Source organism: Spermophilus citellus (genome assembly GCF_964194105.1).
Source record: "Spermophilus citellus genome assembly, chromosome: 2".
Classification (NCBI taxonomy): domain Eukaryota; kingdom Metazoa; phylum Chordata; class Mammalia; order Rodentia; family Sciuridae; genus Spermophilus; species Spermophilus citellus.
The window spans coordinates 156,251,860-156,278,735 of NC_138183.1; the positions used below are offsets into that span (position 1 = coordinate 156,251,860).

Sequence of the window (26,876 nt, forward strand, 5' to 3'; positions counted from 1 at the left end):
TAAGCAAAAACTTTAAAAAAAGAAGAAGAAGAAGAAGAAGAAGGAGGAGGAGGAGGAGGAGGAGGAGGAGGAGGAGAAAGAAATATAAGCCAGGCACAGTGTGGCACACCTGTATTCCCAGCAGCTCTGGAGGTTGAGACAGGAGGATTGTGAGTTCAAAGCCAGCCTCAGCAACAGCAAGACACTAAGCAACTCAGTGAGATCTGCATCTGCTTCAAAATGTAATTATTCTAAGGAATAGATATTATCTTTGCATTTATACTTTCTTAGATCTGCAGCAGACATAAATTATTAGAATCCCTGCAAGATGAATGGCCATGGTTTCTTGAATGGCCATGATTTCTTAAGTCCTTTTCCCTAACAGAGAGTACCAAGGGGCTGATAAATTGGATCATTAATTCAAATTTCTCATCATTTCTTTAGTGGGGTGGATCTTGTCCCAATTTGATAAGTTCCCTTTTTGACTACTCCTAACAGGTTACAAAATAGGGCTGGGGATGTGGCTCAGTGGTCAAGTACCCCTGAGTTCAATCCCTGGTACCAAAATAAATGAATAAATACAAATGGTCAACAAATATATGAAAAAATGTTCAACATCTCTAGCAATTAAAGAAATGCAAATTAAAACCACACTGAAATTTCATCTCACTTCAGTTAGAATGGCAATTATCAAGAATACAAGTAACAATAAATATTGGTAAGGATATGGGGGGGGGTATATTCATACATTGCTGGTGGGATTGCAAATTAGTGCAACCACTCTGGAAAGTAGTATGAAGATTCCTCAAAAAACTAGGAATGGAACCACCATTTAACTCAGCTATTCCACTTTCTCAACATATGTCCAGAAAATTTACAATCAGCAGCCACATCAATGTTTAGAGCAGCACAATTCACAATAGCCAAGCTATGGAGCCAAACTAGGTGCCAAACAGATGAATGGGTAAAGAAAACGTGGTATAAGGGCTGGAGTTGTGGCTCAGTGGTAGAGAACTTGCCTAGCATGTGTGAGGCACTGGGTTCAATTCTTAGCACTGCATTTAAATAAATGAATAAAATAAAGATCCATTAACATCTAAAAAAATTACAAAGAGAAAATGTGGTATAAATACACAATACACAATAAATACAGCCATGAAGAAGAATGATTTTCTGGCATTTGCCAGTTAATGGGTGGATCTGGAGACTATCATGCTAAGTGATCTAAGTCAGTCCCCAAATAGTCAAAGATAGAATGTTTTCTCTGATATGCAGACCTTAATTCAAAATAAGAGGGTGCAGCCGGGTGTGGTGTGCAGGCCTGTAATCCTAGCAGTTAGGGAAGCTGAGGCAGGAGGATATCGAGCTCAAAGCCAGCCTCAGCAACTTAGCAAGGCCCTAAGCAACTCAGGGCTGGGGGTGTGGCTCAGTGGTTGAGTGCCCCTGAATTCAAACCTGAGTAACCCCAAAAAACAAAAACAAAATAAGAGGAGAGAGGGGTTGCCATTGTGGCTCATTGGTAGAGTTTCACCTAGCCCACATGAGGCACTGAGTTCAAGCCTCAGCACCACATGAAAATAAAAAATAAAGATATTGTGTCCACCTACAACTAAATATATATATATATATATATATATATATATATATATATATATATATATGAGGATAAGAAAAGAATAGAAGGAAGATCAAGGGAGTAGACAAAGGGGAATGAAGGAAAGAGAGGAGGGTTGGAATAGGGAAAGATGGTGCAATGAATCTGACCTAACTTCTAACCTAACTTTCCTGTGTACATATATGAATATATCACAATGAATGTCACTATCGTGTACATCCATTAGACACTAATTTTTTTAAAAAAACCTCTAAGTAAATAGCAGAAAGACCAGTAGAGTAAAGGGAAGAGAACAGGGGGAAGGAGGAAGGAAGGGGAAGGAGAAGTAGTGGGACCTAAATTAGAACAAATTATATTCCATGCTTTTATAATTATGTCAAAATTAATTCTATTGTCATGTATATCTAAAAAGAACCAATAAAAAATAAATTGCTTGTTCCTCTAGAAATTAAAAAAATATGCTGGGGAGGAATACTCTCGTACACTGTTGGTAGGAATGAAAATTAGTACAGTCATTATGGAAAACTGATGGAGGTGTCTCAAAAAAATAATTACTTTATGATCTGGCAATCTCACACTAGGTATGTATCAAAAGTTATTGAAATCAGTATAGTTGAAGAGATATCTGTACTCGCATGTTTATTGTAGCACTGTTAACAGTAGCCAAGATATGGAATGGACTTAGATGCCTATTGACAGATCAATGGATAAAGAAATTATGGTACATATCCATATGGAATGCTATCCACCTAAAACAAGAATGAAATGTCATCATTTGCTATTACACAGGTGAGCCTGGAGGACATTAAGGTAAATTAAGTCTATTGATGTGGTGAAAACATTTATTGATTTCCGTATGTTGAACCATCCTTGCATCCCAGGGATGAATCCTACTTGATCATGGTGCACAATTTTTTTGATGTGTTTTTGTATTCGATTCGCCAGAATTTTATTGAGGATTTTTGCATCTAGGTTCATTAGAGATATTGGTCTGTAGTTTTCTTTCTTTGAGGTGTCTTTGTCTGGTTTCGGAATCAGGGTGATGTTGGCCTCATAGAATGAATTTGGAAGAGCTCCCTCTTTTTCTATTTCCTGAAATAACTTGAAAAGTATTGGTATTAATTCTTCTTTAAAGGTTTTGTAAAACTCTGCTGTATACCCATCCGGTCCTGGGCTTTTCTTGGTTGGTAGTCTTTTGATGGCTTCTTCAATTTCATCCATTGATATTGGTCTGTTCAAATTGTGTGTATCCTCCTGACTCAGTCTGGGCAAATCATATGACTTAAGAAATTTATCGATGTCTTCACTATCTTCTATTTTATTGGAATATAGGTTTTCAAAATAATTTCTAATTGTCTTCTGTATTTCTGTAGCATCTGTTGTGATATTGCCTTTTTCATCCCGTATGTTAGTAAATCTCACTCCAGTAAGATTGGCAGCCACTATGAAGTCAAACAACAACAAGTGCTGGCGAGGATGTGGAGAGAAGGGTACACTTGTACATTGCTGGTGGGACTGCAAATTGGTGCGGCCAATTTGGAAAGCAGTTTGGAGATTCCTGGGTAAGCTGGGAATGGAACCACCATTTGACCCTGCTATTGCCCTTCTCGGACTATTCCCTGAAGACCTTAAAAGAGCATGCTACAGGGATACTGCCACATCGATGTTCATAGCAGCACAATTCACAATAGCTAGACTGTGGAACCAACCCAGATGCCCTTCAATAGATGAATGGATAAAAAAAATGTGCCATCTATACACAATGGAGTACTATGCAGCAATAAAAAATGACAAAATCATAGAATTTGCAGGGAAATGGATGGCACTAGAGCAGATTATGCTTAGTGAAGCTAGCCAATCCCTAAAAAACAAATACCAAATGTCTTCTTTGATATAATGAGAGCAACTATGAACAGAGCAGGGAGGAAGAGTAGGAAGAAAAGAGTAACATTAAACAGAGACATGAGATGGGAGGGAAAGGGAGACAAAAGGGAAATTGCATGGAAATGAAGGGAGACCCTCATTGCTATACAAAATTACATATAAGAGGTTGTGAGGGGAATGGGAAAATAAACAAGGAGAGAAATGAATTACAGTAGATGGGGTAGAGAGAGAAGATTGGAGGGGAGGGGAGGGGGGAAAGTAGGGGATAGGAAAGGTAGCAGAATACAACAATTACTAATAGGGCATTATGTAAAATTGTGGATGTGTAGCCGACGTGATTCTGCAATCTGCATTTGGGGTAAAATTGGGGGTTCATAACCCACTTCAATCTAATGTATGAAATATGATATGTCAAGAGCTTTGTAATGTTGTGAACAACCAATAAAAAAAAGGTAAATTAAATAAATCAGCCAAAGAAAAGAAACAGAAGTGCTATTTGTTCTCATTTATATGTGGAAGCTAAAAAAAAATTGATATTGAAGTAGAGGTTAGAACTGGGAAGGGTGTGGGGGACGGAGAGATGGAGAGGATGGTTAAAGGGTGACGAGGGTGGTTAGTGTGTACTGAGGAACATCTGGATAGGAAGAATCATCTAATGTTCTATAGCATAGTAGAAGGTCTATGGTTGACAACAATTAATTGAATATTTCAAAATAGCTAGCAAAGAGGATCTGAATATTCCCCTCTCCACATGCACACACAAAATAAATGTCTGAGGTAAAGAAATACCAATTACCCTGATCTGATCATTACACCTGACATACACGTATTGAAATATCACACTACATCCCATAAATACATGCAATTACTCTGACTCAAAAATATATGTTTTAAAGAAGAAGAATAGAGAAAGATATCTCTTGGCCATATGAGAATACAGTGAAAAAGTGCCCATCTATAAGCCAGGAAGAGGGCCCTCACCAGGACCAAATCAGTCAGTACCCTGATCTTGGACTTCCAGCCTCCAGAACTGTGACAAATAAATTTCTGCTGTTTAAGTCATTCAGCCTGTAGCATTTATTATGGAAGCCTGGATCGACTAAAATAACCCCTAGTAAGGAAATGCAAGTCAAAACCACAATGAGATACCACCTAACAATCATCAGGATGACTACTATTTTAAAAAGACATAAAATAACAAGTGTTGGCAAGAATGTGGAAAAATTTGAACCCCTGTACATTATTGATGGAAATATAAAATGGTACATCTGCTGTGGAAAACAGTATGGTATTCTTTTAAAAAATTAGAATAGAACTACTATATGACCCAGCAATTCCACTTCTGATCATATACCCACAGAAATAAAGCAAATTCAGACAAATGTGTTTGCATACTCCTGTTATACTTTGGATGTGTGGTGTCCCCCAAAAGCTCATGTGCAAGACAACACAAGAAGGTTCAGAGAAGAAATGATTGGGCTTTGAGAGCCTTAACCCAATTGGTGAAGTAATCACCTGACAGGACTGAGTGGTAACTGAAGGCAGGTGGGGTGTGGCTGGAGGAGGTGGGGTAATGGCCATGCAGCTTTTGGGTATATATTTGTACCTGGTAAGTAAAGTCTCTCTCTCTGCTTCCTGATCATCACATGAGCTGCTTCCCTCTGCCACACTCTTCCACCATGATGTTCAGCCTCACCTGGAGCCCGGAGGAATGGAGCCGGTTGCCTATGGACTGAGACCTCTAAAACTGTGATCCTTTAAGTAAACTTTCCTCCTCTACAATTGTTCTGGTCAGGACTTTCAGTCGCAGCAGCGAAAAGGCTGACAACAATTCCTGTTCACTGCAGCATTAATCACAATAGCCAAGGAGCGGAAAAAGCTAGAGTGTCCATCAATGAATAAATAAACACGATTTATATACATAAATTGGGATATCATTCAACCCTAGGAAGAAAATTCCAAGCTGGGCATGGTGGCACAAGCCTGTAATCCCAATAACTGGGGAGGCTGAGATAGGAGGTTCACAAGTTTGAGGCCAGCCTCAGCAACTTAGAGAAACTGTGTCTTAAAATAAAAAATAAAAATGACTGGGAATGTAGCTCACTGCCTGCACGCCAAATAAGAAAAAGTAATGAAATATTGATATAACATGTATGAGCCTGAAGACATTATGATAAGTGAACAGTTATGTATATGAAAGCAAATAACAACTCTTGTTTCCTTTCCTGGAACTAGGTTTACTAAATTAATTGATTATCAGTTCCCCACCAATATTTAAAATATATAGTCTTTGTGCACAGGGTCAAAATTGACACTCTGAAGAATTCAGATTGGGTATGGGATATAGAAGATTTTAGTCCATGACAATGGTGTATCTGAAATTGTACAGTTCATGAACTAGATGGACATGTTTAGGGGCTCTTCACAGGGTGGCAGCATTTGGAAGAAAATCCATAAACTTTTCAGATTAAAATTTCCCTGTTTTACAATCTAGAAAGAAAATTGCAGCCAAGTGTAGTAGCATGCACCTATAATCCCAGCTACTCAGAGGCTGAGGCAGGAGGATCACAAGATTGAGGCCAGCCTGGGCAACTAAGTGAAAACGTACCTCAAAACAAAAAATATAAAGGATTGGAGATGTATCTCAGCAGGAAAGCATCCAGTATTTCACCCCCAGCACAACAAAAATAAAAATAAAAAAGAAGCAAATTGCTGCCCGCTACTGTATATGGCATTTCTAGGTTCCTTGAGAAAGAAAAAGAAATGGTGAGCAGATATGAAGTGACCCTGCTTTGGCGCCTCAGCAAAAGGAGGTTCCAATGAACTTGTTCAACAGATTTTTATGGACATTTAGCAGATAGTTGGGAAAGGCAGGTTTTAAAGTGATATGCAAAGTGAAAAGATTGAGTTCACAAGTATTTCCCTAAGGAACAGCTTGGTGGGGGACTAGAAGAGACTCCCAGCCAAGAGTGGCTCAGCAGGGGTCCTGGTGGTGGAAAAAAAAAGTTCTCTATTGGAAGTTTAAGATTAGGGAACACCCTAATTTTCTTTGCAAATTTTACTAGCCAACAGGTCATGAAATATAACATGTTACTCAAGCACAAAGGCTCATTTTCGGCTTAGTTATCATCTGTGAGAATTCCCTGCAAATAGGGGGAAAAAGGGTCCAAAATGGAGTTTATGTTACTTGGAAATCTAGCAGTTATCTATGCTTAAGAATTAACCTTTAACCTGGGCATGGTGGTATGTGCCTGTAATCCCAGTAACTCAGGAGGCTGAGACAGGAGGATCTCAAATTCTAGAACAGCCTGAGCAATTTAGTGAGACCCTGCCTCAAAATTACAAAAAGGGCTGGGGATATAGTTCAGGGGTAAAGTGCTCCTGGGTTCAATCCCTAGCACCAAAAAGGAAAAAAAAGAAACAAAGAAAGAAATATACCTTTACCTCTATTAATTGTCCTTACCAGTTCTATTATCACTGGCATACCAAGCTGTGCCTGTCTCTCATTGATTCCGTCAGATGGTTAGGAAGAGGGTAGGGTCTCTGGGTTTTAATGATTCATTTTCACTTACCATTTTATCCAGTTAGTTCTTATAAACTGCCGTATTGATGCCTTTCTCTGCTCACCATTTCTTTGTCATATCATATATAACAATAACATTAAAAAAAATTTTTTCCCCTAAAATCTTATAGGGGCGGCTGAGGGGATTCGTCATTCAGCCCTAAAGAACACAGTGTCAAAAAGTAGTTTGAGGCAAAAACTAAAATCTTTTTTTGTCAAAGGAAACAAGTTTCTCAATGCCAGCTGGTGAGCATAATTGGTTCTCTGGTGGTATTATTCACAGCTTTTCCCTCTGTGTGTCTCTCTCTCTCTCTCTCTCTCTCTTTTTCTTTAGATACCTTCCATCTTGCTTGTTAAAAGCAAAGGATATTTCAGAGAATTGGAATTCATTAGTCTTCCTAACAGAGGGAGTCTATTTAGATCTAAATTGGTGGTTAGCAAATATACAGATAATTCCCCCACATTCTTATTTATCTCTCCCAGTTCGGGAGACTATAGAAACAGATGCCTCAACGTCTGGCTGGGAGGCTCTAGTCAATGGACTGGAATACAAAGGTATCTGGGATTCGGAATTGACAAAACTCAATAGAAACAAATTGAAACTCTTCACTGTTGAGTAGATTATCTCTATAATCAGATTTCCCTAAGGTACTCATAATACCCAGAAATTCTAAGACTAGACTGTAGTCTTTTATATAAACAAAACAGGAGGCAAAAGATTATAATGGAAGAGAGGTGCAGAGATGAGAGCAGGCCTGGAAGCTCTTCATTCCAAATACGAGTTGCCAGTAGCTCAGCGGTTGGCAGATGCATCCAACAAGTTCTGTATTTACGTCGGGAGTGTCCTTGTCTTCTGCAGAATCTGTGAGCGATTTTATCAAGTCCTTCAAAACTGTCCCTGCCTCTGGAGTTCACTTTAGGCTTAGCTCACCTAAATGAAATTGAGAATTCGGCAATGCCTGTGACAAAAATAATACTGGGATTCAAAGTAAACTAGCCTGTGACAAAAAATAATACTAGGATTGATATTTTATTTTTAAATTCATTTGTTCATGTAACCAGTATTGATCCAGTGTCTTGGGAGTAAAATATACTGGACTGCATGGTTTGGGAAATATGAATATCAGTAGCCAGGATGGTGGAACATGCCTGAAATCCCAGCAATCTAGGAGAGTGAGGCAGGAGGATTGCAAGTTTGAGGCCATCCTCAGCAAATTAGTGAGACTCTGTCTCAAAATAAAAAATAAAAAAGGCTGAAGATGTGTCTCAGTGGTTAAGCACCCCTAGGTTCAAGCCCCAGTAACCCCCCCCAAAAAAAAGTCTTCAAGTAGTTTATAATAAATTAGGAAATATGACATTTTTAACAATAACTATGTGCATTCAATACTCAGCATCAAAAATAAAGAAAGAAAAAAACATATTTTAAAAGCTGAGCACTGTAATACATGTCCATAATCCCAGTGACTCAGGAGGCTGAGGCAGGAGGATCATAAATTTGAATTTTCAAGTTCAAGGCCAGCCTCAGGAACTTAATGAGATTCTGTCTCAAAAAAATAAAAAGGGGCCTGGGGATGTGGCTCAAGCAGTAGCGCGCTTGCCTGGCAGGTGTGCGGCCCGGGTTCGATCCTCAGCACCACATACCAACAAAGATCTTGTGTCCGCCAAGAACTAAAAAATAAATATTAAAAAAATTCTCTCTCTCTCTCTCTCTCTCTCTCTCTCTCTCTCTCTCTCTCTCTCTCAAAAAAAAAAAATAATAATAATAATAATAAATAAAAGGGCTGGGGATGTAGTTCAGTGGTACAGTACGCCTGAGTTCAATTCCTAGTACAACAAACCAACAACAACAAAAAGATTTCAGCCAACTATCTTGGAGAAATTTCTTTTAGGAGCTGAGATTTGGAGGAATATGACATTGCACAGATGAAGAATGAAGAGGAGAATGTTCAGTGGAGGAAATGGAATGAAAGCATACAGGCAAGACACAACAAGGGGTCCAGGTTCCTTGTAATATTAAGTATATGTAGATAAGACAATAGAGAGGAATAAAACTAGAGGGATAGGACACATGAATATTCCAGGGGGTGCTGGGGATGTGGCTCAAGTGATAGTACGCTTTCCTGGCATGCGTGAGGCACTGGGTTCAATCCCCAGCACCACATAAAATAAAATAAAGGCAAAAAAAATACAATATTTAAGGGGGAAAAAAAAAGCCCTCTGTTAAAAAAAAAAAAAAAAAAAAAAAAAAAAAGAATATTCCAGGGGCTGGGGATGTAGCTCAGTGGTAGAGCACTTGCCTAGTGTGTACCCTGAATTCAATCCCCAGTCCCCAGCACTGCACAAAAAAAGGGAAGAAATATGTAAAAATATACTACAATAATATCTAACATATTATAGTAACAAGCATATTCTATAATGGAATAAAAATCTCATTCTTGAAAAAAATAATAGTGTTCTCCTTACCTACCATACAGAATCGGATTTTGCTTTCTTTTATCAAGATAGGAAGAAAGAGATAACAATTTTTCAATTTGATACACTTCTTCCAAGGAAAAATATTAATATAAAGACTCTACTTCTTTCCTATATTTATCTCCAAATAAGCTCTAAAGGAAAGCCTAAGCAATTCTATTTTATCTTAATCTACATGAAGCAGAAAGTAGAAGGATAAGGAGAGCCCTTTAGGTTATCTGCATCACTAGCTCAAGGCTGACTGCCCCTCTGCCCTGGGGTTTCATGTGACACACTTCATATTGTGTATCTACTCAAAATGTCTTCACCACTGGACAACCTCTGGTGAGCAGAACAGTCATGATAACCCACTGGCAACTAGATGACAAGGAATAATATCTCTTTTAGCCAGGTGAAGAATCAGCCCCAGGAAACTGAATCTCCAAAATTCTAGTTCAGTATTCAATTAAAAAGAGAATAAAGGAATTTTCTATTAAAATTTGTGAGACTAGGCCTTTTAGTGTGGTGGTATTTCCTGGCATTAAATTAAATAATATTTTCTAAGGTCTTTTGGCTTTTACTAGCAAGGGTGGCAAAATATAAATAAGAAAGACACAATTTGTTGTTAAAAGGAAGAATTTGGTGTGTATCTCTTAAATATTTCGGTTTACTAAGAAACAATTGATTAGGTATTTATCTAAGCTGGAGGAAAATTATACTAAAGCAATCTGCATCAGTTAAAAGAAAATGTAAACCCTATACTCTGTTTCAAATTTATTTTTCATCAATTGCAATGCCTAATTGTCAGCTGAAGAATCCAGATGCTATTACTCACCATATAGCACTACAATATTAACACAAAAAAAAACCATTAAAATAAAGAGGAATCATTAAATTATTTTAACAAAGTACATTAAAATACTAACATGATATTGTGAGGTATATTATGCATGTGAATATAAAATTGAAGATAAAAGTAGCAATGAGAATGCAACAGGTTGATAGATTATTATTATAAGTTTCATATATTTTATGAAAAGTATCATAATGTTAAATCTAAGTACACTGGAATAAAATAATGATAAATATGAAACTCCCAAAGGCAAACTCTTAAAACAACAAAGATGGAAAAAATAATAATATGAAAAGGAAAGCTTAAAAAGCCAATAGGTAAACTAAAATAAAATGTTAAAAACATTTTTTAAATATTTTGTTATTTTTAATATTTGTTAATAATTTTAAATCTACCCAAAATAAGGTGGGATATAAGGAACAGAAGAACAAAAAACACATAGAATAATTACAAAACAAACAACAAGATGGTGTTGGCAAATGGACTAAACACTTCAATTAAAATGCATAGATTTTTCAGACCAGTTAAATGAAGCAAAAACCAGGAATCCTACTCAGCAATAAAAGGGAATGAACTACTGCTATGCACACCAACATGAAAGAACTAAAGAAACTAGGCTAAATGAAAGATGTCAGTCTCAAAGGTAATATATTATATGCTTCTATTTACACAACATTCTTGAAAAAGCAAAAAGATTGAGATGAATTGTTGCTATAGGTTAGAGATTAGTGGGGAGAAGGTGATGTAGCTAGCTACCGAAGAGTAGAGTTGTATAACTTGATTATGGTGGTGGTTACACGTTAGACTGCTGTACTTTGAGGTTGAAGAGCCCTCACAGGTACATGTGTTAAAGGCTGGGTCCCCAGGGCAGCCCTATTGGGAAATGATGGAACCTTTAAAAGGTGGGGCCTAATGGAAGGTCCTTAGGTCTCTGGAAGCATGCCCTTAAGGGGGATTATGCCCCCCCCCCTCAGTCTCTGCTTCCCATTCATGAAGCAAGTGGTTTTGCTCCATTGTATACTCCTGCATGATGTGCTGCCTTGCCACAGGTCCAAAGAAATGGGGCCAAACAATCATGGTCTGTAAGCCAAAATAAATCTTTTCTCTTTATAAGTTAATTATCTCAGGTATTGTGAATAGTACTAGAAAGATGTTCAACACATATACTCATGTAATAAATGTACCTAGAACTAAATATAGAAATGTACATAGGTATACATCAACTGGAGAAATCTGAACAATCCTTGTGAATTGTACCAATGTCCGTTTTCTAGTATTGACACTGTATTATGTTTATGGAAGATATTAACATTGGGAGAGCTTAGGTAAAAGGTGCATAGGACCTTCCTGTAGATTTCTTTCTTTCTTCCTTCCTTCCTTCCTTCCTTCCTTCCTTCCTTCCTTCCTTTCTTTCTTTCTTTCTTTCTTTCTTTCTTTCTTTCTTTCTTTCTTTCTTTCTTTTTTTTCTTTTTTCTTTTCTGTGGTGCTGGGGATTGAACCCAGGGCCTTGTGCATGCGAGGCAAGTACTCTACCAACTGAGCTATATCCCCAGCCCCCTATAGATTTCTTTGCAACCTTTGGTACATTTATATTTTACATTTGGTACATTTATATTTGGTACATTTACATTTTATTATTTCAAAATAAAAACTGAAAGAAAAACTTCAACTATATCTGTTTATAGGAAACTATTTCAGCTGAGCACAGTGGTGCCCACTTATAATCCCAGCTACTGAGGAAGCTGAGGCAGGAGGATTACAAGTTCGAGGCCATCCTGGGCAACTCAGCAAGACCTTCTCTCAAAAAATAGAAAGGTCTGGGAGTGTAGCTGAGTGGTAGAGCACTTGCTCAGCATGCACAAGGCCCTGGGTTCAATCTCCAGAACAGAAAAAAAAAAAAAAAAAAAAAAAGGAAGGTAGGAAGTTAGAAAGAAAAAATGAAGATATTACAAGCCTACCAGAATGGTTTAAAATAAAAAAGATTGACAATATTAAGCACGGGTTATGATGTGGAGAAATTGGAACTCTAATATGTTATAATCCAAAGGCCAAATTATACAGCCACTTTGGAAAACAATTTGATAATTTCTTTTTCTTTTCTTTGGTTTCAGGGGAGTGCAGGTTACTAGACATTGAACCAAGAGGTACTCTACTACTGAGCTACATCCCCAGCCCTTTTTGTTTTGATATAGGGTCTCACTGTGTTGCTGAGGCTAGCCTTGAATTTGCCATCCTCCTGCCTCAGCCTCCTGAGTACTAGGATTACCATCATGCAACACCATCTCTGGTTTGACAATTTCTTATAAAATTAAGAAATTATTAATTAATTGCCCCCAAATGGAAATATCTTACATGTCCAGAAATTGGGAAATATATAAACAATTATAGCACAACTATACAATAATAAGAGAGGTAAATAGGGAGCCTACATCCTGGGAACAAATTTTTACTCCTCACACTTCAGATAGAGCCCTAATATCCAGAGTATACAAAGAACTCAAAAAATTAGACAATAAGATAACAAATAACCCAATCAACAAATGGGCCAAGGACCTGAACAGACACTTCTCAGAGGAGGATATACAATCAATCAACAAGTACATGAAAAAATGCTCATCATCTCTAGCAGTCAGAGAAATGCAAATCAAAACCACCCTAAGATACCATCTCACTCCAGTAAGATTGGCAGCCACTATGAAGTCAAACAACAAGTGCTGGCGAGGATGTGGAGAGAAGGATACACTTATACATTGCTGGTGGGACTGCAAATTGGTGCGGCCAATTTGGAAAGCAGTTTGGAGATTCCTGGGAAAGCTGGGAATGGAACCACCATTTGACCCTGCTATTGCCCTTCTCGGACTATTCCCTGAAGACCTTAAAAGAGCATGCTACAGGGATACTGCCACATCGATGTTCATAGCAGCACAATTCACAATAGCTAGACTGTGGAACCAACCCAGATGCCCTTCAATAGATGAATGGATAAAAAAAAATGTGGCATTTATACATCATGGAATATTACACAGCACTAAAAAATGACAAAATCATGGAATTTGCAGAGAAATGGATGGCACTAGAGCAGATTATGCTTAGAGAAGCTAGCCAATCCCTAAAAAACAAATACCAAATGTCTTCTTTGATATAATGAGAGCAACTATGAACAGAGTAGGGAGGAAGAGCAGGAAGAAAAGATTAACATTAAATAGACATGAGATGGGAGCAAAAGAGAGAGAAAAGGGAAATTGCATGGAAATGAAGGGAGACCCTCATTGCTATACAAAATTACATATAAGAGGTTGTGAGGGGAATGGGAAAATAAACAAGGAGAGAAATTAATTACAGTAGATGGGGTAGAGAGAGAAGATGTGAGGGAAAGGGAGGGGGGATAGTAGGGGATAGGAAATGTAGCAGAATACAACAGTTACTAATAGGGCATTATGTAAAAATGTGAATATGTAACCGACGTGATTCTGCAATCTGCATTTGGGGGTAAAATTGGGAGTTCATAACCCACTTCAATCTAATGTATGAAATATGATATGTCAAGAGCTTTGTAATGTTGTGAACAACCAATAAAAAAAAAAAAAGTTAATATTGAGTCATGCCAAAACCTTAATAAACTTAGTCCTGAACTAGTAAAAAAAAAACTACTACTGAAATATGAAAAAATGTGTTTGAAACTCAAAGGCATTATGCTAAGTGAAAAGAACCACATTCAAAACATAAAATACTATATGATTCAATTTGTATGACATTCTGGGAACTCAAAACTATAGGGGAAAAAAATAAGACCAGTGGTTGCCAGGGACAGGGATTAGAGAAAAGGAATCAGCTTTAGAAAGATGAATTTCATCCTATATGATTTATACTTAACTTTTAAAATGCATCAAAGTTTATAGGGTGCAACTAAAATAATGTTTAGAGGGAAATTTATAACTTTAAATGCTTACATTAGAAAATTTAAAAGTCTAAAATTATTTATTCAAGATTTCACTTTAAGAAACTACGTAAAGAGGGACTGATTAAACCCAAAGTGAGTAGAAGAAAATAAATAAAGATAGCTAGGGATATAGCTCAGTTGGTAAAGGGTTTGCCTCCCATGCACAAGGCCCTGGGTTCTAATCCCCAGCACCATAAATAAATAAATAAGCAGATATCAGTGAATTGGAAAACAAATAATGAGAGAATTGCAAAGCCCAAATTGTTTATTTAAAAAAAATTTTTTTTTAACCTGATAAACTTTAGGCAAGATTGGTCAAGGGAAAATAAGAGAAAACACAAGTTACTAATATGAAGCATGAAAAGCCATATCACCAGAAATCCTATGGACATTAAAGTAATGAAAAGAGAAAAATATGAGTAACTTTAAGTCAATAAATATGACGAACTGAATGAGACAATTTAATTCCTTTAACAACAACAAAAACACAAATTGCTGGACTGGAAACATATGTCACCAGGTAGTGTTTGCCTGGCATGAGGGGAGCTCTGGGTTCAATCCTCAGCCTCCCTTCTCCTAAATAAGAGGCTACCAAGAAAAAGATTTAAAACTGACCATGGGTCCTATAACGGACGTTCTAGAACTGACAAAGTTAATCACCGATGAAAGGAATTAGAACAATATTTGTGTGGGATGGATTAGGAAAGGAATGAGAGGTCTTTCTGAGATAATAGGAATCTTTGCTATCTTAATGGAAGTATGGATTATATGAGTATGTAATTATCAAAATGATCAATCAGACTCTATACCTAAGATCTGTACATTTCAATACAAGCATGTTATACCTCTCAACTTTTAAAAAGTGGATTAGAGATGTACTCAGTGGCACAGTGCCTACTGAGCATGCACAAGGCCCTTGGTTTGATTCCCAGCACCACACAAATGAAGGAAGAAAGGACAAATACAGTTTTTGAAGTAAATTGAAAAACAACATTAAACCACTTTAACCAAGCTTTGTAATGTCTGGGGTTTTTTGCAGGGAGATGGGGCAGGGTGTGGGGGGTATGCATACCAGGGGTTAAACTCAGGGGTACAGCTTCTGAGCCACATCTCCAGTCCTGTTTTGTATGTATTTTTTATTTAGAGAAAGAGTCTCACTGAGTTGCCTAGCACCTCACTTTTGCTGAGGCTAGCTTTGAACTCGCAATCCTCCTGCCTCAGCCTCTGGAGCTGCTAGGATTACAGGCTTGCACCAAGGCAGCAGGCTTGTAAAGTCTATTTTTTAAGAGGAAATCTAGCCAGGTGCAATAGCGCATGCCTGTGATCCCAACCACTTAGGAGGCTGAAGCAGAAGGATTGAAAGTTCAAGGACAGTTTCAGCAACTTAATGAGACCCTTTACCATAATAAAAACTGAAAAGGACTGGGATTTAGCTGAGTGGTGCTCTACCACTCCTAGGTTCTATCCCCAGGACCTAAATAAATAAATAAAATACAGAAATGTGAATAAACCTGGGCTCTCTTAGTATTGAAAACTTTGTAATTAGGGAAGACAAAGGAAATGAGAGGATCGTCAGGGCCAGTTCTTACTGAGAACTCTGCTAACTGCTCTACATGCATGTTCTCATTTCACTCCCATGACCCATCTCTCAGAAACAAGAAGAAAAGAATGCATTAATAAGCAAGTCTTCCCTACCATCCTTAGCAAAGGCTTTACATATAAAAGCCCTCTTATAAACTCATGATACCAAGGCATTCCCCCCATCCACCTTCAAATTTTAGGTAATAAGTAGTGAATCTTTTCTTTTTCTTTTCTTTCTTTCTCTTTTTTTTTTGATCCTTTTTTTAAGAGAGAGTGAGAGAGGAGAGAGAGAGAGAGAGAGAGAGAGAGAGAGAGAGAGAGAGAGTTTTTAATATTTATTTTTTAGTTCTCGGCAGACACAACATCTTTGTTGGTATGTGGTGCTGAGGATCGAACCCGGGCCGCACGCATGCCAGGCGAGCGTGCTACCGCTTGAGCCACATCCCCAGCCCTTGATCTTTTCTTAAATCTACTATTAACACTAACAAACATGAACTACAGGGCTGGGGATATAGGTCAGTTGGTAGAGTGCTAGCCTCTCATGTATAAGTCCCTGAGTTCGATCCCCAATACCACCAAAAAAAAAAAAAAAGTACAGTTGTGAACTGCAGGAAGATACCTGTCACCATTTTTAGTGTCAGCAATAAATCTGTACTGTGACCTATGACCACAATTCGTAAATTATCTTAATTCTATGAAACTTTTATTTCTAGCCTTTTTGCCTAAATAGGGGTCTAGAAAGCACGATTAACCAAATAAATATTTTACCTCATGCTAACACCTAATATGAATCTAGCAAATTTCCCTAACAGTTGAGTCATACTCTCAAGAATAGGGCCTCATCTAAGCTCCTGCATGAATCACAGATAGTTTTCCAAGAGGGAAACAAAAATTAGAAATGGCAAGATGGTCCTTACCACATCCAATACAGCTTGGACAAATAGGTCCAGGTAGACGGTGGTGGCATCATGCCAGTTGTAAACAGGTCTCACTTCCTTGTGATATGGCTCTAGTAGGTATTGGGTGAGATGATGCAGAGTAGAATTCCTGGGATGAGTTGTATCTGTAGCTAGAATTCCTGGGGGGGTAAAAAAAAAAAAAACAATCACCATGAAAATGAAATTAAGAAGCATCTTTAGGAGATTTCAGATTGTTCCAAACTTGGCTATTAGTGGAATAGCCCACAGCTAGCTGGTGAGCTCTTTGGCAGAAACTTATTTAATAAGTAAGTGGATTGCCTAAGTGCCCAATAGAGAAATAGAATAAAGATAAATAAATCAAACCCATCTCCAAGAATGCAAACTTTAGCCACAATTCCATTTTACAGCAATCATGCATCTTGGAGACAGAATTCTTTCTTTATTCCTGTATCACTGGTCCTATCATAGCAGACACCCACCTATATATATAGCCAAAATTTAACTACCACCTTGGTTTCTTTCTTTTGATTTTCCATTTATAATAGACAAACCACTGAGCCCTAAAAAATCTGTATGAGTTTTTAGATAACGGAATGAGTGAGATTTCAATTCATACTTTTATCCTCAAAAAAATCTCTTCTCCTCACACTATCTGTCTTTAAATAAAATGCACTTGTCAGAAAATGAGATCTTTGTTTTGGGAAAATTCTTTCTGGTTTCAGGAAACAACCATTTCCTCTGGCCCAGGAATCTTGATTTGTAGAGGAGCAGTGATTGGTGGTGAGGCAAGAGAGGCCAGGGGACAGAAAGCAAGAGAAATGAACACCAACAATTGGAAGTGACAAATTTGTGAGGGCTCTCTCTGAATTGCAAAAAGATATTTTGTTCACAAGCTTCACCAGCCCTTAGGGAATTCAAACCTTCGCTAAGTCATTGGACTGAAGCAAATTGCACACCTCCTGACACAGTGCGTGATGAAATCTATCTGCAGTGTCCTGCGTGTGAATTTGCCTGGGCTCTCAGTGGTTTTGATGGTTATTTTGATGAGCTGCTGAAAGTATAAGGGATCCAGCAGGAAACTGTAAATGAGATCGCTTCTCCCTGTGCGACAATCCTGTTTATGCCCATTTCTTTATGAATGATGTCGTGTCACTTGCCGCCACAGGCAGCAATTTCTATGATTTATCAGTGTCAATGTGACCAAAATGCTAACAACAATGCTGGAGGTACAATCCCAGACTCACTGTGGGCAGTGGAATATTTATTCACTTTCATTACCATCAGAACTGAGAATCTAATGAGCATTTTAACTTCTTAACTATCCACCCAAGAAGATGCCTAAAATGGCATCAGCCATTGAGGCATGCAGGACTAAGGTGGGTGGCTTGCATCGGGCCTCAGTTTTAGGGTTTTTGTGAATGGTTATTGTCAAAAAGTGTGCTGTGAATCTCTCTACCTGAGAACATTTCTCACTGGCATACCCCAGGGGAGGGAAGTCAGGAACATAAAGCAAAGCTGGCCCAATGCTCTTCCTACAAACTTTGCTTTGGGCAGCTTCATTTTTACCTCGCTTGGAAGCTCCCAATTCAAGTCTCAGTTGGGGAAATGCTGAAATGTTCATGATTCAATACAGAAAACTATCAGAAACAGAGTTAAAACATAATTCTGAGAAATGAATGTGTATGTGTTCCCTCTACTCTCTGCTCATAAAGACTCAAAATTTCCTTCTGCTGTCTTTTCTGGGAAATAATCCATGGGTCCCCTGTGGATAAACATATTTTCAAAAATGTATCAAAATCTTTGGGTAAAAAGAGAAAGTTCTGGAAGCTAGGACTCAGAACAAAAGAGAAACAAGTAATGAAACGAGAAAAATAATAAGCATGGAAGTGTGCTTAAGTAAACCAAAAGGGAAAGAGTTCTTTGTTTAAGATGGGAAGAAATAATAAATTACATTTCTACTATGAATGCAAATGTGCCTGAGGAGAAAGATCAATTACAGGAGAAAGATTAAGGATTTAAGTGACCATTAATTAACAGTAAATGATGCCCCTTGAAAGCTAATGTGACATTCACACAAGCACTAAATGACTCACAGTTCAGTGATGTTTCAACAGACACTGATGGAAGCTATCAACAGACCCAGGAAAGATTCCTCGCTAACACTGAATGCTAATAATCACTTCAAATATTTCATTTGTATGATTTCTAGAAAGTAGAATGTGTTGGGGATTGAGCTGTGAAGCACTTGTAGTAGAGATTTAAAAAGAAGATAAGAATACAATAGAATTATTCCTTTGTTTTCTTTGTTTTAATGAGTTACTCCCTCACATACACTCATGTTAAAATGTCTGGGGTACTTTAAGGGAAAGAGCTATTCTTGACTTAGTATATTCTTTAGAATACTGAGAGTAATACACACAACTGAAAGTTTACAAGGAAATAGAGTTTCAGATGTATGGTTCCAGCATCTTCCAAGTACTCACTGAATACTTACTGTATGCTACGAAGTGGGCTAAATCTCATGAATGTTCTCATTTAACATCCCCAATAATCTTTTTTTTTTTTAATTTTTTATTGGTTGTTCACAACATTACAAAGCTCTTGACATATCATATTTCATACATTAGATTGAAGTGGGTTATGAACCCCCAATTTTACCCCAAATGCAGATTGCAGAATCACATCGGTTACACATCCACAATTTTACATAATGCCCTATTAGTAATTGTTGTATTCTGCTACCTTTCCTATCCCCTACTATCCCCCCTCCCCTCCCCTCCCAACTTCTCTCTCTACCCCATCTACTGTAGTTCATTTCTCTCCTTGTTTATTTTCCCATTCCCCTCACAACCTCTTATATGTAATTTTGTATAGCAATGAGGGTCTCCCTCCATTTCCATGCAATCTCCCTTTTCTCTCCCTTTCCCTCCCATCTACAAAAATAAATTTAAAAAGTCTAACATCCCCAATAATCTTGACCTAGGAATTCCACAGTCTGTAGGAGTGCACAATTACTCTAAGTGAGAGACTACAGGCTTGAGGTTCGTACTGCCCAAGGTCAGATAGCTCACAAACGAGGGGGCTGGAATTTAAACACGGCTGGTCTGGATCCAAAGCCCAAACTCTCTCAGCATGACAGTATACAGCCAGTATTATTTTCTGCATAGTATTTTCAGGTAAATAATATCTTATATTTTTTTGGCACTTTACAATTTCACTTCTTATTTATCTTCATGAATATCCAAAATTAAAGTTAATCATGGAAACAGAATGTGTAAGAGATGTGCCCAGATTATATGGTGAGTGAGTAGGAAAGTTGGAGCTAAATCCCTCTCCTCATCCAGTCCTCCTCCTGCCCTGCACACCCTCAGCATGCAGAGCAGCCAGGCAGTGGCGATCAGGTCAGCATTCTGATATTCACTGTCTTGATAATTAACAGTTAAAATCCCAAATGCAGATCCCTTTGCCACAAATATCTTCAATGTAATTTATGGTAAAACACTGGTTTTTAGACATTGTTAAAACACCTTTCTGCTATATTTAGAACAAAAATTAAGCATAAAAACAAAGAGATAGATTAGAAAGAGGTATCAAGAAGAATTTCTTCTGTTTTCTTTATTTTCTATTTTTTCTTTCTTAATTGTGACAGTTATTTTTGCTAAGAAACCCATTTGGCATCCAGTAAAAATTTTTTAATTAAGATATGCTTTTATCCTTTAAGTTAAACATCCAGGCTTTTCATACTTTCATGAGAGATTATTTTTCTTCTCTATCTAACAGAAAACTTATTTCCAGCTTTTTTTTTTTAATTTCCAGCTTCATGACTACCAAATTCCTTACTCACCTCTGTAATTGACTCATTTCACTTTCAGTTATGTGTTAAAACTTGAAAATTTGGATACAGGCGCTAGAAAAACCCTCAAGAAAGTGGGATGCTGGGAAACACCAGCATAAACATAAATTCTTAGGTTTGTGTGCATATACAAAGACTCTATTGTATTATAACTTAAATAGTTCAATACAGTAGAGTTAATGTCACCAGGGAAGTATAATTTGAGAAATTTAGAAAAGATATATTAGTTTGTAAAGTGCTTTTTCAAAGGAATTGTATACTCAGAACTTGCAAGTTTTAGTACAATCTTTAGAGATAAACTCATCTCTGTGTACATTTTATAAGACCAGATGTTTACATACATACTACAATACTGACATGATACACAAGCATCTGTAGCCATGACAAATCCGTGGAGCTAAAAGCTTATAATGAACACAAGAACATTTTGGATAATAAAAATATATTATTATACATAAAGCTGAAAAAGAATGCCACAAACTCAGTATAAATTGCTGCAGAGAGCTTGATTTCTAGAAAAGGAGAGATTTTTCAAACACTCATAACATTTTGGAGCATACTTTCATCTCTGTGTAAAAAGTCCTATCATGTGACATTATACACATGTGTATGATTGTAGGAACAAAGTTAGAAACAAATCACTGGTCTCCCTGTAGCTTCACAGGACTGACATTTTACGGTGAATGAATTAAAACAAAAAATTGTAAGACGTTTACAGCACACTGTATCCCTTATCTTTAGCTTCTAATCATTAATACTCATTGCCCAGTAAAATCATTAATAGGACTCACCTGTGGCAGCCACCAGGATGCAGGGCCACAGAAGAGCCATCACACTTGCCAATGTTCTTGGGCAAGTCCCCAAAAGGTTAAAGAAACTTGACTACTGGATAAAATACTCCTCGATTTTTCGTGACAGAGGTCTCTGTTCTTCTCTGTTTGCCAGTGTGTACTATCCTTCCTGATGCTATTTTATAAACATTCAATTGGACGAAGGCGATATCAGCACCACGCTAAGATTTTGGAATTGATGACACCAGAAATCTTGCAACTTCTCCATTTGGTTCTGCCCCAAGATCAAATGATGGCCAACAATTCCATCTCCCTGACAAGAGATAGCTAAGTGAATAATGTAATATAGGAGGAGCCCCTAAGGAGAGGAAATTCCACACTAATATGATTTCCTTTGCAGCCTCAACCTAAGACTATGCTCTTGCTGACATTCAGGACACTGATTTCATTAATAATTGAGATCCAAATAGCTGTCCTAAATCAGACTTATGCAGTAACATCTTCAGCATTTGACAGTGGTTATTAGACTCCTGAATTACACAAAGCTAATGGAAACCTGGTATTGTCTAATGAAGAACAACTGCAAACAATACAATGGTAAAAGTGCTTTTTGTTTTCCCAAGCCCCTTTAATTAAAAGAAACATTGATTTTTGATAAATAGGAGTGCTTTTTATATTTTCACTGACCACAATTCAGAGAGAAACAACCTAGAAGAGAATGCTTCTAGGCCTATTGAAAATGAGAACTATTAAGATTTAGCATCATTCAATAAAAAGGTTTTTTTTAATAGAATACTCATTGACTCTTCATTTTAAGGAAAAGAATGCATAATTCTATATAATAGCTCTGTCTTCCATTAGACTTACTTAATGCTATAGAAACAAAAAAAAAACAAATTTCATACCATTTCCAACATCTGCCAGTTTTTTATTTTAAGTGGCATTAGAGAAGCACAGATTTGAGTTAAATTATTATAGAGCAAAGTGAGGGGTGAGGCAGAATATATTGGGCTCCTGTTCTCCTAATTACTCAGTCCCTTTGTTTAGAATCCATGAAGTTCTCCTCCTAATTTTATCTACCAATAAAATATAGCCTGATTGGCTTCCTATTGTTGATAGAGGAAGTTACAAATATGAAAGGGAATAAAGGAGAGGATTATGGGGTTGAGTTGGTTTTGGAAGTGTCAGTGTGAACTGATGATTTTCAGTGTATTATATTTAGCTAAACACAGAAATAAATACAAATATAAACGTATGTGTACACATTTCATACATACATATATATTCCCTAGCTCTGTACACTAGAGGCCCTGGGAGCAGTGAGACCCCAAGAGTAATGAGCACACTTGGTACCCAGATCTTAGTTTCTAAATACCATACTCACAGGGAAAAAAATGGAGAAATTACGGCTGTCCAAACTGATGCAGGGAGAGTATAAGGGAACCCAGAACATCTTATGTACTAGAAAGCAAAAAGGTACTAAAAGAATGACAGGGCAAAAAAAAAATAATAATAATAATGATGGGGACATAATAAAATGACAGGGACTCCCAGTGGCCAAATCTGGTACAATCTGAGCATAAAAATTAATAATGATAATAACAAATTGTAACCCACTAGATAAAACTAAATCCACAAATCCATACTGATTTAAATAAGCAAGTGAATAGGAAGAAGAGAAAGAACTCCATTAGATGAAAATGCCGACCAATAAATGTAGAAGGCATAATGGAATCCTCATAATAACAATTAGTTCACCCAACAAACTTCCATGGATGCTAAAACTAGTTGGTGGAAAGTTTGATGAGGAATGGCACATTTGTACACTTATTAATTACAAAGATTAAAAAACAACACCCTTCAGTGGAGAAAGCTAGCAGACAACACCTTAATCAAATGATGAAAATTAACAGTTGATCATGTGTGGCATGAGACAGAATGAATTGAGTCGACTCAGGAGCTCTTCTGTTGCAATCGTGCCCAAAATTCTTAACTTGAATCTACTCAGGAGAAAACATGAGTCAACCCCATACTATGGGGCATTCTAAAAAAAAAAAAATCAGGCATGAAATATTCAAAAAATTAAGGTTATGAAATTTAAGAAAAGACCGAAGAATTATATCAAACAAAGGGAGACCAAAGAGTCATGACAATTATTATGGTTTGGATGTGAGATGTCCCCCAAAAGCTCACATGTGAGACAACACAAGAAGGTTTGGAGGGGAAATGATTGGGTTATAGCTTTAACCTAATCTGTTCATTGATCCCTGATGGAATGAACTGAGTGGTAACTGGAGGCAGGTGGCATGTGGCTGGAAGAAGTGGTACAATGGGGGCATACAAATTTCATATCTGGAGAGTGTGTCTTTTCTGTTTCCTAATCACCATGATGGGAGCTGCTTCCCTCTGCCACTCTTCCACCATGATGTTCATCCTCACCTTGAGCCCTGAGGAATGGAGCCTGCTGTCTGTGGATTGAGACCTCTGAAACCATTAGCCCCCAGATAAATTTCCCTCCTCTACAGTTGTGCTGGTTGGGTCCTTTAGTCTCAGCAATGAAGAATCTGACTAAAAAACAACTATGGGCAACATGTGATTCTGGATTGGATCTTGTTGTTACAAGGAACACTATGGGAGGAATTGATGAAGCCTGAATAGGGCGTATGAATTAGATAGTATAATGTGGCAGTGTTGACTTCCTGATTTTGATTGTGTTGAGATTATGTGAAAGAATGTCCTTCTTTGGAAGAACAATACTCTATGTATTCAAGTGTGATGATGTAGTCACGTGGGCCATACTCTCAAATGGTTGTATGAGGAAGAACAGGAGGGGGGAGTTCTTTCTACTGTCCTTTCCATTTTGCTGTACATTTGAAAATATTTCAGATGAAAAAAAAAAAGAAATTTAAATGTAACCTGGGAGAGGAACTTCAACACAAAGTTATGAGAAATTTATTTGAGAAATTTCCTTTAGAGATAGTGGGCAGATAAATGGGGCTTCATCAAGAGATAAGCTCACAAAGGATTGATCTGGTCCCCAATGTCCCAGCACTGGTATCAGTTCTCCAAATTGTCAGCATCTATCTATGAGATGAATCAAGACAAGAGAAAGGAAAAGCCAGACATCATAGCCATGTAGGCAGTGCTTTTATGGAAGAGGAATGCAGAAGCTTCTCTTTATACAAAAGTTTAATTGAAACGATGATCAACATCGTATTCTTGCCATGAATTACTGTAAGCTATGACTCTAAGTCAAACCTTCCGGGACATGCTTCCCTCCCTTTTCTTCACAACTTTCTCATATGCCCATCTGCTACCGGAAGGCCATTGCTAATGATGTGTAATATAGGTACATTACAACCTTCATTAGCTAATTTAACAACAGTCTGGTGATCCTGCCCATTACACCTCATGGATGATTAATCCTGCCTGGATGGAAAAGGTTTTGTGTGACTTGTCTTCAGATGCTTCCTGGTCTTCTCTTAATGGCCCTGCTCTGTACCATCTCCTGGCTCAGCTCTCTTTTCCTAACCTTATTGTCCTGTCTGGATATAGTTTGTTTATTCAACACGTTTTGATTTGGTATTGTCCCTCATCACAACCTTTAATTTTTCATGAAAGCTGTCTCTTCTCCCTCTCCTTAAATGCAGCACTTCTCATCCAGAGAAAGTTTTTTATTCACATTGTGTCTGATCATTCCCTTGCACATCTTTTTAGGAAGGATGAATATTGGGGTGAATCTCATTCAGGCCTTACAAGCAGATGAGTATATTTAGACAAAAACTTGGAGTCATGAGGGACTATGCTTTCAGGCCCTTTAAGGATTATCACTTGGGCGAAATAAACAGAGACTTCATCTGAGGGTTGAATCTGCATTCTCTAACAGCAGCCCAAGCCAAGCCTATAGCTAAGAGTACCTAGAAGTGTAGTTCTCTCAGAAGCTTCTTTCCACAGTTCTGTGAGCTTGTGTACTATGTTTCTTCATTATTTTCAAGTAAGATATGGCATCACTTAGATGCACCAATGTCTTTTGGAAGAAGCAGGGGGAGAGGGTTTATTATGCAAACATAATAAGGAAGTGTTTATTATGCAAACAGCAACTGAGTTATGTGTCCTTTAAGACTACTAAATAGTTTTTAATTACTGCTATATCAGTAAATCCCATAAATATGCAAATGCAATTAGTTCACAAAATAGGCCTTAAATATCTTTATTCCTCTCCAACAAAGTTCTTTGAAGTTAATCGCTAACTCTCTTTGTTCACTCCCTTGGCACTCGTGCTGAAATTGACAGGAGTTTTGACAGATGTACATATTCAGGGAGAACTGAATTTTCTAAGCACATCTGGTCAGGCTGGAGGAGAAAAGCAGAAATGGACACTCTAGCCAAACTCAAACATTTAATGAGTAGAGTCCCATATGTAATTTCTGTTACTCTATAGCATTGTCCTCTGAAATAAATATCAAGCTAAACACTGAAGTGGCACTTCAAAGTTCAAATCCACACTCAACATTTGATTTTCCTCTAGATCAGAATTTCATGTTTAATAATAATGCTCATTATTTTCTGGTCCCAAATAAATAATAAATAAATGCATGCATGAATGAAGAGTCTCCCATGGTTCTGACTCTTCGTGGCTTTCTATGGGGAGTCATGGGCCAATGGAGCTCAGTCCCAAGCCTTGAAATCAGACACACCTCATTTTGTTTCTCAGCTCCACCACTTGCCAGATGTTCATGGCCTTGACCAAATTCCTTACTTCCTCTAACCCTTAGTTTTCACATCTGTAAAAGGAGTTTAATCAGCACTGGGTTCATTTTCTATTAGTGGAGGGCAAACTACAACAAACTTAAGTGGCTTAAAACAGAACCTAATTCTTGGCTCAGAGCTGTGTAGGTGAGAAGTCCAGGCACAACGTGGGTGGATTCTCTGCTCAGGGATGCAGAAGGCCAATATCATGATGTGCTGTTATGGCAACAAAAGAGCCAGCCATGTACATTCCTTCTCAACTCAATGGGTTAAAAGTGGCCATGATGGGAGAATTTGCTACATGGGAATCATCAAACACTGTAAATCAGGGTGATTCCCACTAGGTGGTTACTAAACATCAAATAACATACCACAGCCACTCCCTTGATCTTACAAGGCTGATCTATGCCTCCATTATCTCATTTACTCAATGGTATTGTGGACATTTTTTCACTTTTCTGTCTCCTCTAGAATTCTGTGAATACCATGAATAAAACACTGTTGTTGTGTTCATCTTTATATTTCTGGCACAGAGCTTGGCACCCATTGAATGTTAGTAAATGTTTCAGAAGGAAACATTTATGAAATTCTGATCTAGAGGAAAATCAAATAAATGGAAGGAAGAGAGAGAAGGAACAGTTAACAAACAAAATAATTTTGGCTTATGCAAGAAAGAGGACACCAAAGGGGGCCCAACT

General features: G+C 37.6%; 1 protein-coding gene across 1 annotated transcript in view; it reads right to left on the minus strand.

The window, feature by feature from the left end:
- The window catches only part of HTR3B (5-hydroxytryptamine receptor 3B), a gene marked incomplete at both ends in the record, with an annotated part of 38,839 nt that extends 17,370 nt beyond the window's left edge, over nt 1-21,469 (minus strand). The window contains 2 exons of the mRNA XM_081279776.1: nt 16,783-16,943; nt 21,430-21,469. Coding sequence (XP_081135902.1) covers nt 16,783-16,943; nt 21,430-21,469 — 201 coding nt within the window. The remainder of the gene's footprint in view (nt 1-16,782; nt 16,944-21,429) is intronic.
- Between the last annotated feature and the right edge of the window lie 5,407 nt (nt 21,470-26,876).